We start from the raw sequence: 14,072 nt of genomic DNA, 5'->3' as shown, positions 1-14,072 counted from the left end.
AAGTGATTTCAATAGTTCAGCTGTTCTGAATTGCTGTCAACCTTGCCATTCCAAGTACGGTGAAATCTCTTTAGAATTCACTGGCAGGCAGAGTTCACCTTAGCACCTCCACTTGCCCAGAGTTTCACTGCCAACACTTGGCTGGGGTAATTGATCCAATTCTATCCTCTTTTCTGGCACCAGGTTTTCTAAGTAGGCTCCAACATACTACCATATCCTTCATGTGCACTTGGATGTGCTGTCCACTTCTCCATCTGAGCCACTGAAGAGGCTCAGCTTGGACACATGGATTCCATGGTCAGACCATGGAATGTGCAAATCTCTTGCTGGTTGGGGTTCTGAGTTCAGTTTGATTTGGGTGAACCCCAAAGAAACTTTGTCTGAGATGATTCCAGACCAGATTCTTGTGAGTGCTTGCCAGTATTGTGTCTGGCACAGATCGTTGCCCCAATCAGCTGCTACATATACTGCTGGTTGCAATTGCTGGGTCAGTTCCATTTCTAGCCCTGTCTTTTACACAAACCAATGGATTTTGGTGCCCAGCCTGATCCTGCCCACCACACGTTTGGCCCTCACACAAACCAGTGGGAGCTACAGCCTAGTCAGAGCAACCTGCAATAGCTCCCACCAAGCCAGAACCCTCTGCCCTAGTTCCCATGCTTGCCAGTATGTACAGCAGAGTGGTCCAGTCTGTCCCACATCCCATTCAGTTCTCACATATCAATGGGCATTGAAGCCTAGTTCAACCCTGGTGCCACTTGGTGTGCAGACCACCTAAATGCCAGGACTTGCTCACTGCCATGTCAGCAGTGGCCATGGCCAGTGTCCCAAGCAGTGATTCTGACCTGGCATTCCTACAGCTGCCATGCAGCTGGAAGCTCCCTCCAGCCAAGCCCCATGCCCTGCCCATTTTTGAGATGGAAATACTGCCAAGTGAATCCAAGGTAAGCATGTGTGTCACTATGTGACACTAGAAAAGGTTAACATTCATGCTACTGTACCGCTTAAAGACGAACATGTTGCTAACAATAAAGCCAAGTCTGCCCTAGAATTCCTTCAGTCTGCTTTTTGTTAATCACCCAAGTACTTAGATTCTTTTCAGGAATCCCTGACATGCTCTAATTCCCCTAGTAAATTCTGCAATTGCCATGGAAGTTAATGCTGCACTCTTTCAATTGCCAGCCAGCTCTATCTTAAAATAAATCAGTTGTGGGGGGTGGGAGTGGGGATTTGAGAGGGAACGAATCCCAGACTCTACAGAATTATGTACAGTTCAAAAATTCAAAATAGGGATTTAAACAATCAGGCCTTTAACTCAACCCAATGCTTTTAAGATAACTGAATGTGGAACTTCAAAATGACAACCAGTAGGTCTTATGTGTACAATCCTGTGTTGGCATTTGTTTGCTATGACCCAATTCTACTTAGGAACTCTCATCTTGCCCAGTCCCTGGACCAACGGTTCCGAAGGAAGAAGGGCACTAATTTGTTTAGGTGTGCATGCTTACTTAACTGCCTCTGTCAGCTTTCCAGAAATCTCAATACTTATGCATGTAGCCTATGCCAAGTACCATGTAAACATACCTAGCCTGGGAGCCCATACTTGGGAATCAAGAACCTTTCAGATGGTGGTATTGAAGCTCTAAGGAGTTTGAGACGTGAAGACAAAGTGATGAATAGGCCAACACTTGACCTTTAAGGCCTGTGTCAGTACTTATTGTCCGGAGGATGCCTGCTAGTCTTCAGACACTTAGAATCGGTTCTTGTGGTGAATTCTTTTTGCAGAAAAAAGTCATCCTCTACATGCTATGAACAAAAATTTGACATGCTGCTACATTTGGTTCAGCAAGTCACATCTATCCATCTTCATGGACTGCTGGACAACTACTTCCTTTACTACTACTTCCTTAAGTGTAAAGTCAAAGATGGATGACCAGCTAGCCATGAAGTCCAACTAGTAGGTTCATCCTTAAATTCAGGAGCCAACACAAGGAGCCCACTCAGTCTCCAAACTTTCTAAACAATGTGTCCTTGGATCCTAGCTGATATGCAGAATTATTCTGTTCCTCACTTCATCTTAAATGTTTCTATCTTGTTATATTAAGAAAAGCCATGGTGTTGGATTCCTCCAGAGACTGGAATATAGTAACTGATGCCAAAGAACGAGAGTGATTGCTACCATCATGATTGGAGATACCCTTAGATGTACCACTACTACCTCTAATCTCATAGTGACTGAAGTGTTATGAAGTCTGACCTACTTCATCCCAGGCAGCAATTTCTATCAGGACATGCAGGAGGGGTTCAGAGCTAAAGATGTGTCATCACTTAGGAGTTTTGCACTGGTAAGGCAGCAGAAAACAGTGGTCACTCTCTACAATCAGAAGTTCCTTGTCATGCCATCAGTCATGTGCCCTTGGAATCACTTCCCCAGTCCATTACTTATACCCAAAATCTTGTCCCTGTAGAACCTAAACTAATGAAATTCCATTTTAGCTGAAAGTCAATTTCACTCAGGATTCAAAGAGACAACTTAAACTGACCAGGTGTTTAGCTCATTTAAATTCAAGCGATTTACCTTCAGATTTTGGGTAAAAACTAATAGGACAATTCAAAATGCCCTAAGTGATAACCCCCAGTAGGACAGCTGTGCATGGCACTCTAACAAGAAGCTGGACCTTGTTTCTGGGAAGCTCACAGGGCAAAATGAACATTTCACTAATACTAAACTCAGCTTATATTTACAACCTAGAGCTTCTTCCATCTGAAGTAATTCTTTACACGGGTAAGGATTTTGCTTTTGAGACTAGGAGACCACATTTTCTACACACATTCTGTTACCTCAGTTCTGGGCAAGATCCAGCTGCCTCCCATCATACTGTCTGTAGAGTACTGACCCATCAACATGCTTATATTCAAGGCTCAAGATGCTTCTTGTGCACCAGCCAATCACGGTAGCACATATCTGACACACTCGTATGGGAAATAAGATTTGACTTAGCCAAAGCCTTATTTCTAGAAACCTTAGTAGTAGAACAGTGTTCTTATATATTATTTCATATCCATATAGTTTCAGTGAGAGGGAAGAACAGAAAATATGGCTTAAGTTTCAGCCAAGCAGCATTTCTAGAAACCCTCTGGAAGAACTGCTGCTTTCTTCCCATTTACATAGCACTGTCTTTGTAAAAATAACCCAAGATTGAGGAAATATTGCCAAGCATTGCCAATCATATCCTGTGTCTCAAGACTAGAGATAACCAGTGCAGTTACACCCTAAAGAGCCAAATACCTTAAGACCAAACTGCAGTTGGAAGGATGCTTCCAAGACCTCTGACCCAAATGCTCAGGCTTACAAAAGTAGGGAGAAACAATGGCCAACTCACTGCAGATGAACCCATCAGCTAGCCCTTTCCAATTCCACATCTTTACAAAACTAGGAGTAGCAACCGCCAGCCCCAACCAGCCCCTTGGTTTGACAGAAAACCACAAGTGTTAACACCATGCACAGAAGGACTCCCAGACACAAGGACAATGTCAACACATAATTTCCCAAGAGGCACCATACACCCACTGGTTCTCAGAGGCATCTCAGTCTCCACATCCAGTGATCATCTAGGGCCTGAGACTTCATATGTTAAGTACAGTCAGGTTCTCTTCATGTGAATTCTGAAGAGTCTTCAGCTGTCGTGCACTCAGCATGGTGTGCTTCCAACACTAGGCTTCATACCTAATTACCCCCCGAAGTTAAGGATGTTACAGAAGCAGTGAAGAACAACATGGGATGTTCTAAGGAGGTCAAGCCACTGAAAAGACAGGACCCAAGTTTTAAAATCATTTCCATCAGACAATCATGAGAATTAAAAGGGAAAACTACTTTGAAAAGTAATTTCTGGAGGAGGTGAAAGCTAATGTAAGGTACAAATTCTGTATAAAACCCAGGTGTACCAGTAACTAGTTTTTTTTTAAGCAGAAATGGCTAAAGCATAACCAGAAATAGAGTAACTCATAACTGTCCACAGTGTATGACTATCTCAAAACCCAGAGTTAGGCCCCAATAGTCTCATGTTCATTTTGTCTAAACCATTTCTCAGAATTCTGCCTTGCATTTGCCTGACACGGAAGTATAGCCTTTAAACCACCATATACTAAAGATGCATTGCATTGTGCAATTTGGGGTAACCATTTTAGTTGGTCAACGTGTTTACAACTGTATTTCCATGACTGTGTTATTTACATTGGTGAAATGGTCTGTAGAAACAAACTGTAAAAGATCCTGGCAGTAAGGACTTAGACTTTCTACTGAAGAGACTATCAGTTTAACGAAAGGTGTAATTACTGTGACTAGTCACTTGTTCAAAACACATGAGCTAATCATTCCCTCTACATCTCCATCAGTGCATCCATTCAGTTTTGAGAATGGCTGCCTTCGTGCAGACAAGATACCCTCCCATCCCGCCCTGTTTGCCATACCTCCTAAATCTGGACCCTTGTGTAGTCTGTTTCCTGTGCTGTCATCCTGTTCCAAGTAACAAGTTACTTCCTGCCAGGACTACAATATTCAGGACAGTTCTCATTTGAAAAAGTACCAATAATAATTTCCAAGTAACAAGACCAGTCATGATGCATTTGCCCATAGCTTGCTTAACCCCTCTGTAGTTTCCCTGTGAGCTTTAACAATATGGGCAATTCAAGCGAGCATGTGTTGGAAACTTGGGAGTACACATTTCAATCCTGGAGTGTTACTCTTACCTGAGGAGTACCCCACCTTGACATGCAATTGAACAAGTAAATATTCTTGAAAGTTGACTCAGTGGAGATTGGCATGCTAGGAAGATGAAGATACATTGCAGTGTCAAGCAAGAAAGGCAGGAGTAACTGGGTTGATCTGTGACAGTCTACATATAGTCTTCAGTGTAGTTCCATCTGAGTGCTCAGTACAATTGTGTTCTTTTGTCCATCCGGCAGGCCTTGCACACGCACCTACTGCTACAAGTCAAGTTAGGGCTGGAACTATGGCGGTCACCAAGGAGCTGTTACAGATGGACCTGTACGCGCTACTAGGCATTGAGGAGAAGGCTGCGGACAAAGAGGTGAAGAAGGCCAATAGCACCACAGTGGTAAAGATTCCAGGCACCCCTGGGGCAGGAGGTCGTCTCAGCCCTGAGAACAATCAGGTACTGGCGAAGAAGAAATTACAAGACTTAGTAAGAGAAGTGGATCCTAATGAGCAGTTGGATGAAGATGTGGAAGAGATGCTGCTGCAGATTGCTGATGATTTTATTGAAAGTGTGGTGACAGCAGCCTGCCAGCTTGCTCGACATCGCAAGTCCAGTACCCTGGAGGTGAAAGATGTCCAACTTCATCTAGAATGCCAGTGGAACATGTGGATCCCAGGGTTTGGCTCTGAGGAAATCCGACCTTACAAGAAAGCCTGCACCACAGAAGCCCACAAGCAGAGAATGGCACTTATCCGGAAAACAACGCAGAAATGACACAGAGGGTCAGGGCATGGACACCGTTCACATGTATTTGCAGATACTTGAGCTGAGACCTTAGCCATCTCATCTTTAGATTTTTTTTTAATGCTTTACAGAGAAGAATATATTTTTTTATTAACAGTGCAGCAGTATCTATAATGACTGAGTCGATCTGCCAAAAGAATGAAACCTCCTATCCCAACTTCCGGTTCCTTTTCCCTGCCGTCTCAGAGGAGCAGTGTATCTTCCAGAGAAGATTTTATTTGTGGTTGATTGTATAAGTAATTGAATAAGAGACAAAGCAGCGGCTGATCTTGTTGAGTGAGACAGTATTAGCAGGATTTGTAGCGGGTTTGTCTTCTTCCCCTGTACTTTGTAATGTCAGTGTTTATATGAATATGACTTTCATTTGCTTTTCCCAAATAAAGAAATTATCAGTCGAAAAAAAGTTCTACAACTGGGGTATCTAATAGGATCATGAATTGTACATCTTTGATTCTAAAACAGTGAGGACAGTTTTGACAATGCCATCCATTAGCCAAAGTACAGCATGGGTTAGCTTTCCCGTTAGATTCACTGGGAAAAGACTGCTCTATCTTGTTTGAGAGATTCCCTTCCCACAGGAACTCACCAATCCAAGTGGGTTTGACAGTGAAGGATGCTCTGTATCAGCAAGCAATTTTGCTTCAGAGGTCACTTAGCTCGTCCAATTCTTTTCATTCTCCAGCAGCAGCAGCTTGAGCTCCCCGGGGGCGCCGTTTCTGTCCAAGCGCAGCTGCTGCTCCATCTCCTGCCACCCAGACAAAAATCCCAACAATCCTAAAGCAGCTGAACTCTTCCACCAGCTCTCCCAGGCCTTGGAAGTACTGACCCATACCGCAGCTAGGGCCGCCTATGACAAGGTCAGGACAACCAGGAAGCGGGAAGCCGAGAGGACCCAGGAGTTTGATGAGAAAAGGAAGCAAATGAAGCTTGACCTGGAGGCCCGGGAACGGCAGGCACAGGCCCAGCGCCATGAGGAGGAGCACAAGAGCCAGAGGACCAGGACACTCGAGCAAGAGCTTGGACGCCTCCGAGAAGAAGGCTTCCGGCTGCTAGAAGAGGAGCAGAGGCTGATCCAGGAGCGGCTGCGCCAGGAGCGGGAGCAGAGGCTGAGAGGAAAGGCTGAAGGTGGTGAAGCCCAAGGAACCCCCAAACTGAAGCTGAAATGGAAGTGCAAGAAGGAGGACGAGTCCCATGGCGGCTACTCCAGAGACATTCTCCTGCAGCTTTTGCAAAAGTATGGTGAAGTTCTCAACCTGGTGCTTTCCAGTAAGAGGCCAGGCACAGCCGTGGTGGAGTTTGCAGCTGTCAAGGCCGCAGAGCTGGCTGTGAGAATGAAGTGGGCCGGGTTGATAAGCCGCTGAAGATCTCCTGGTTGGAGGGACAGCCAGTTGAAGTGGGCCCTGGCCACTCAGGACGGCCAAAGGACTCGGTGCTGTCAGAGAGGGACTAAGAGAGCCTGGTCATGATGCGCATGCGTCAGGCTGCAGAGCAGCAGCGGCTGATCGCTCAGATGCAACAGGAGGACACAGAAGGACCGCCTACGTAGCTTCCACTCAGGACCCCAACCCACAGCCCTTTCCTGAAGCCCCTGCAATAAACTTCTGTTTGTTAAAAAAAAAAAACCCTCACCTCACATACCCTCCCAATTTCACTTCTCACTACACATGCCGTCCCCATTGTATTTCCCTAATGCTTCTACAATCAGCTACCCAAGGCCAATACTTGCAACCTGATCTTTTTCAGAGTCTGTTCTATGGGTTGTCAGTGTGAAATGTAACCAGGATCCTTCAGAAATCAGTGTTCACCCAAGTGATTAAGCAACTGATGAGTTGAAATTGGGTAATGGCTTGAGGCCATTTTAACACAGGGAAATTCCTCTTAAGTCAAGAGTAAAACATTTGGGTCTGTTGCAGATCCTCTTGAGAGAAGACATGCCTAAAGTGAAAAGAAGCCGGAAAGCTCCTCCGGATGGCTGGGAGTTGATCGAGCCAACCCTGGATGAGTTAGATCAGAAGATGAGGGAAGTGGAGACAGAGCCTCACGAGGGGAAGAGGAAAGTGGAGTCGCTGTGGCCTATCTTCAGGATCCACCACCAGAAGACCCGCTACATCTTTGACCTCTTCTACAAACGGAAAGCCATCAGCAGAGAACTGTATGAATACTGTATTAAAGAAGGCTACGCAGACAGAAACCTGATTGCAAAATGGAAGAAACAAGGCTATGAGAATTTATGCTGCCTGCGGTGCATCCAGACACGGGACACCAACTTTGGAACAAATTGCATTTGCCGGGTTCCCAAAAGCAAGCTGGAAGTGGGCCGCACCATCGAGTGCACGCACTGCGGCTGCCGGGGCTGCTCGGGCTGAGGCCCTTGGACTCACAGCCTTCCCTGCCTTGGATTCTACGGCTTCCTGCCTCTCGAGCAATGCACTTGGCTGGCAGCAGCTCTTCTGCCAGAGCAGTGCCCCGTGCCCAGGGTGGAGTGTAGTCACATGAAGTATTCATCAGCTTTGATTTGTAAAAATAAAACTTTTAAACCTCTTGAAATAAAATAAAAAAAGGTCTGTGCTGTTTGCTTTTGTGCAAGTGAGCAGTCTTCACTGTGACAGGCATGGCATGGCATTGAAGCAGGGAAGTTTATGTCCCCCCCTTTCCTTCTAAGTCTCATAGAAACATCTTTTACCAATAAATGAATTAATGCCATGTTTGAAATCCCATTGTCTTCTTTGACATTTGCAGAAACACCAACATGGGAATTCCCTATACAGTAATCTGGTTTAGAAGTCACCATAGGAGTCCTGTTGGAATGTTAGAGTACCAGGTGCTTTCCATACTGTGTTGTGTTGTTCATATGATCTTACCTCAGTAGACACAAGATGGCTCTACTCTCCAGACAACAACTATAAACATCTTACATACTATACGGATTGTGTTCCAGCCAGATACTATTTCCAGGACATCCCCAGGAGACCTACATTTGTTTGATTGGTTTACCTCCCACTGAAGCTACATGTGTAACATTTAGTTTGCACAGCCGGCTTGGGGTAGCTATGAAGCAGATGAGTAACAATACTGCGTTGACTAGCCAGGATCAGTGACACAAATCCTGCATATGCTATGAAAGTTCAGAGCTTCAGAGTTGACACTACACCTTGTCCTAGATTCCATACAGCCAGCAGGACTTCTGCCATGGTGCTTCCCTCTCAGCTGGAGGAAGCACGGTTTGTGCTTGCATTGATGAGCTTGTCCCTGTCACCTCCCTTGCCATGGCAGTGAGTGCCTAGATGCATGTGTGCTCTGCGGGAGCACCACAGCTTGTGCGTGGATTTCCATGGAGCTGCTCAGGATCCTTGTTGCTGCCCTTGTGATGACAGGGAGACTAGTACTCATGTGGAGCCTGCAGGTGGATGCAGGCTTTGCGTTCCCATGGCAGTGAGCATGTAGATGCACGTGTGTGGTGCGGGTGGACCGGCAGCTTGTGTGTGATTCCATTGTGCGGCACGTGATGCTCATGGCCAGTGTTGCCATGGCATTGAGTGTCCGGTAGCTGGAAAGCTTTGCAGGTGGACTCCTGCTTTGTCTGTTTCTATTGAGCTCGTCATGACCCTTGGGGCTGTAGTTAGTGCGTGGTTGTAAGAGCGTGGATACTGGTGCGCTGTGCAGGTGGCCCCGCGGCTTGTCTTTGTCTGCATTGAGCAGCCCATTGTGGTGGTGTTGGTGTTGGTGGTGAGGCAGTTCCCCTGGTAGTGAGCGTGTGCTCTGCAGGCGGCCTGCGGTTTGTCTGTTTCCGTTGAGCAGCACGAGGTGGTTCCCATGGCAGTGAGTGTGTGTGAGAGTGAGGGAGTGCCCATCGCCCTGCTAGGAGTCCCAAAACGCCCATGGCAGTGAGTGCCTGCCAGTTTCTGGGGCCCATGCCCTGCCCCCTGTTACCCAGTTGCTCCCACCTTCCATGTGGCTCCCTGCCCCAAGCGAGTCAAGGTCTGGCAAGGTCTGGCATGGTGCAGTGGGTTCAGGTGAGGCACAGGGGGCAAGAACACAGGGAGGCTGGAGCTTTTGGTGCTGAGCTTGGTGCTGTTGGTCTTGGCAGAGCTCTCGCAGGTAGTGCTCAGCTGATGGCCAGGCCCTCAACAACCTAAGCAGAGTACCACTGAAACAGGAAAATGAAAACATCAAAAATAACCCAAAGCCAACTCTAGTAATAACTGCGGACACTCAGCCTCTTGCATACCTTGTCACTGGGCCAAACAGTTATTTGTTATTTTATTTAAACATTTACATCTTTCAAAGTGACCCATACAGAGTGATCTCCCATTCCCCTGTGGACTCCCAATCATCAGCACCAGCCTGGGCTGTGTCAGGCTGAGCCAGGATCTCCATCTGGGTCTCTCCCTGGCACATCTTCCCTGCCAGCCACTGGGAGCCCTACGACCCAGAGAAGAAGTGGGATCAGTACACGATCTGCTGAGGGTGAAGCCGTGTGGCTTCAGCTGCCCCAGCCCACCACGGACCACTCCTGCATCTTCAGAACTCCAGACATCCCCCTGCCCTAATTCCCTTCCTTTTCCTGTTTCAATAAACATGTCACCCACCAAGAAAACACAAACAGCTCAGAACTAACTTGTAAAAACTGTCTCATTCAAGGTAGGGAGAACCACCTTCAATACATTGGAATAAAACCTAAACAAGGATGTGGAAGACCCAATCATTATTCAACGTTTAAAGACACACTAAAAGATGGAGAACTGTACCATGTTCCAGGATCAGGAGAATCAACACTGAAATGTTCGTGTTACAACATGTCACGTACAGATTGAATGTGCTCCCACTCCAAATCCACTAACTCGGCTTGGCGTGGGTGTGGGGAGAAGAGCAGTCTACACTCCTGAGAGTGGGGTGAGGGTAAGTGCAGCTGTGGGGAAGCACCCCAGGCCTCTCTCTGCCTGCTACCTGGTAGGCAGGACCTGGAGCTTATCTGCCCTAAGGCATAACTTCCAACCCTGACTATGAAACGTGACCTCTGACATGATTGGAAGGTCAAGAGGAGTAGGCGTCCCTTTCAGCCAATCAGTGTCATGACTGTGTGAAGGGACTATCTGGAAACGCCCTCTACCCTCCCTTTCCAGAAGCCTTGATAAACCTTGAACTCGTGATGAATGGACAGGACATTCCTCACCAGCTTGTGTCTGGTGATTCCTTGACCCAAGACCACCACTGCATCACACTTGGTGAACTCTGGGCCTAGCTGGCGGACTTCAACCCTGAGAACTGATACCACAAACAGGGACACGAAGACACGAGGTAAGTTTGGGTGAGATTCTGAGCAATTTCATCTCAGCAGTGTCCTGGATACCTCTGCCCCATCTACTATGTCAGACCCTGATAGACCTCATCTCAACAGTGTGCTGGATAACCCAGCCCCAGTCCTGAGCCCCAGGTCTGTTTCCTTCCATTTGCTTTCTTTGCACGGTCTAAACGTTCTGCCTCCCACCTCCTGCAAAGTAAAAATGACCCCACAGACTTGCTGGGTTTCCACCAAGGAGATAATCCAGGTCCATTGGTCATTTTCTCCTGACACAGAATGACAGGTGTCCCTGAGAAACAATTACAGTGCCCAGAGAGACAGAGAACTTTATTTTGCTTCACCTTTTGCCTGACGCTGGATATCATAGTATGTGTTGCCTCAGTTACAATGTACAGCCTCCCTTTCTAGAAGCAGCATGATAGAACTTCATCTTAGGGCCCATGCGGTGGCTCATCAAGCCAATCCTTAGCCTGCAGTGCCAGCATCCGACATGGCACCACACGGGACACCTGGAAGCAGTTCCTGACTCCTGGCTTCTGATTGGCTCAGCTCTGACCTTACAGCCATTTGGAGAGTACACCAGCAAGTGGAGGGACCCCTGACCCCTCTCTTTCTCGCCTCTCTCTGTCTATCTGCCTCCCTCTCAAATAAGAATGATTAAAAATGTTTCAAAAGAATTCCCTTTTGGAAGTATCCAGGAAAATTTTTTAAAATTATTTTTTAGTAATCGGACTTAGTTGATTCGGGTACAAAGGGTCAAGGGCTACAGGGTGAAAGTGGGTAAGACCATTGTTTCTACACTAATATTATCATTTTTTCCCTGTATCTGCGGTCAGTGGAGAAACAGAGGGAAAAGCCCCACCCAGCCTCCCACCCATCCCAGATCCCCAGTGTGAGGTGCGCTCTGAGGGTTCTGCTCAAGCAGTTTTGATAGTTCAACAGTTCTGGATTGCTGCCAATCTCGCTGTTCCAATCAAAATGAAACCTATTCAGAGCCCACTGGCTGACATAGTCTCTTCATGATTGGGGTTCTTGAGGTCAGCATTTCAGTTGAAGGGATCTCCAAAGAAACTTCATCTGAGATGTTCCCAGACCTGATTCTTGTGTGAGTTTGCTAGTACAGGCTGCAACACCGTCCATTGAGCCGATCAGCCTAAGCACATGCTGGTCATTGCAATTGCTGGGTCACTTCTGTTTCCAGCCCTGCCTTCCTCATGAACCAAGAGGTGTTGTAGTCCAGCTCGATCCTATCCACCTCATACTCGGTCCTCACACAAACCTAGTAGGGACAACTCCCCATAATCCCCACCAGGCCTGCCTCCTACCCTGGTTCCCATGCTTGCCGGTCTGTACCACAGGCTTGTCCAGTCTGTCCCACATCCCATTTAGCTCTCATCCATGTCAATGGGCATTGAAGCCCATTTAAAATAAAAACACCTCCCCACATTCACGAAAATATCATATACTGACACAAGTTTCACTGAAGTCAATGAGAGTCTAAAAACACCCACTACGATGTGGGTGTAAATCAAGGTTGACAGGATTCGCTGAGCCACAGTTAATATCACCTGGGTTCAAGTCTTCAATGCTATGTTTCCCCTACTTATCAACAGCACCATTTGTACAAACCTCATTCATGTTCCCTTTGACTACCCAGTACTGCCCTAGTATTAATGAAAGAGGATATTTGGTTTTCTAAGTACAGTGTGGAGAGATTAGGTAATGAATGCTGAGTCCCTTGGGAGCTCCACCTGGGCTCACTAAGGTGAATAAATGGTGCACACCCAGGTGCAGAGCAAGTGAGTCACCACCAGGTGGCGTGGGGTGGTTCCACTTTCTAGACTGGTCAGTGATGCCTGATGATTCTGGCCACTTCCAACTCCCAGTGACTGAGTAGAAGGGGTCTCAAAGTGCCCTTGAAGTCTTTCTTGTCACCATCACAAGAATGAGGAAGCTACCTTTTCCAGCAAAAACTAAACTTCCAATGAATATTAAAATTGCGGAAGTCCCCTAATTCCTTTTGGGCCTTTCCATTGTCCTCTGTGTGCTCTGGCTTCAGGCTCTTGTGTCCCTCAGAAACACTGCCAGCTCGGTGTGGCCTCTAACAAGATGATTCCACCAGCCTAAAGGGAAATGTTGTTGTAATTTTGGGAAGAACTTGGCCAGCCTCTGGGGTTGGTTTTCTGACAGCACTAAAGTCAACATAATGAAACCACAGAAATGCTACTTTGTGTCCTGCTTTGCAGTGTGCATGTGGTACCTGCTGATATGGCAAGCAGGGATCCTGACTGGTCCTGCCCATTTTAATAAAATGATGTTGACAATACATAATTGATTATGGCTGAAATGTCAAGGGCTACAGGAAAGTTGGTTCATTTTGTCTAAACCATTTCTCAGAATTCTGCCTTGCATTTGCCTGACACGGAAGTATAGCCTTTAAACCACCATATACTAAGGATGCGTTGCATTGTATAAACTGGGGAAATAATTTTACTTTGTTCAATGTGTTTATAATTGCGTTTCCATGACTGTGTTATTTACATTGGTGAAATGGTCTGTAGAAACAAACTGTAAAAGATCCTGGCAGTAAGGACTTCGACTTTCTACTGAAGAGACTATCAGTTTAATGAAAGGTGTAATTACTGTGACTAGTCACTTGTTCAAAACACATGAGCTAATCATTCCCTCTACAGCTCCATCAGTGCATCCATTCACTTTTGAGAATGGCTGCCTTCGTGCAGACAAGATACCCTCCCATCCCGCCCTGTTTGCCATACCTCCTAAATCTGGACCCTTGTGTAGTCTGTTTCCTGTGCTGTCATCCTGTTCCAAGTAACAAGTTACTTCCTGCCAGGACTACAATGTTCAGGACAGTTCTCATTTGAAAAAGTACCAATATGCATGATGCATTTGCCCATAGCTTGCTTAACCCCTCTGTAGTTTCCCTGTGAGCTTTAACAATATGGGCAATTCAAGCGAGCATGTGTTGGAAACTTGGGAGTACACATTTCAATCCTGGAGTGTTACTCTTACCTGAGGAGTACCCCACCTTGACATGCAATTGAACAAGTAAATATTCTTGAAAGTTGACTCAGTGGAGATTGGCATGCTAGGAAGATGAAGATACATTGCAGTGTCAAGCAAGAAAGGCAGGAGTAACTGGGTTGATCTGTGACAGTCTACATATAGTCTTCAGTGTAGTTCCATCTGAGTGCTCAGTACAATTGTGTTCTTTTGTCCATCCGGCA

The 14,072-nt window shown here is 46.4% G+C and overlaps 2 protein-coding genes and 1 pseudogene across 2 annotated transcripts; all 3 read left to right on the top strand.

Annotated features, from left to right (window-relative positions):
- Positions 1 to 4,966: 4,966 nt before the first annotated feature.
- Positions 4,967 to 7,079, top strand: LOC131480777 (dnaJ homolog subfamily C member 17-like; annotated as a pseudogene).
- LOC101530149 (transcription initiation factor TFIID subunit 12-like) lies at positions 5,105 to 5,567 on the top strand. The gene has a single exon (XM_036494975.2). The coding sequence runs from the start codon at positions 5,253 to 5,255 to the stop codon at positions 5,490 to 5,492; it is 240 nt and encodes a 79-aa protein (XP_036350868.2). The 5' UTR covers positions 5,105 to 5,252; the 3' UTR covers positions 5,493 to 5,567.
- Positions 7,080 to 7,434: 355 nt separating the features above from the next.
- On the top strand, positions 7,435 to 8,004 carry LOC131480776 (protein BUD31 homolog). Its single transcript, XM_058666719.1, has one exon. The coding sequence runs from the start codon at positions 7,454 to 7,456 to the stop codon at positions 7,886 to 7,888; it is 435 nt and encodes a 144-aa protein (XP_058522702.1). The 5' UTR covers positions 7,435 to 7,453; the 3' UTR covers positions 7,889 to 8,004.
- Positions 8,005 to 14,072: the final 6,068 nt, after the last annotated feature.

Source organism: Ochotona princeps, chromosome 7, assembly GCF_030435755.1.
Source record: "Ochotona princeps isolate mOchPri1 chromosome 7, mOchPri1.hap1, whole genome shotgun sequence".
Taxonomy (NCBI): Eukaryota; Metazoa; Chordata; class Mammalia; order Lagomorpha; family Ochotonidae; genus Ochotona; species Ochotona princeps.
The sequence above is the reverse complement of the archived record's forward strand: the minus strand, read 5'-3'. Positions and strand labels throughout refer to the sequence as shown.

Coding starts and splice junctions, on each gene's coding strand:
- LOC131480776 (XM_058666719.1), top strand. CDS start 7,454: ATGCCTAAAGTGAAAAGAAGCCGGAAAGCTCCTCCGGATGGCTGGGAG.
- LOC101530149 (XM_036494975.2), top strand. CDS start 5,253: ATGCTGCTGCAGATTGCTGATGATTTTATTGAAAGTGTGGTGACAGCA.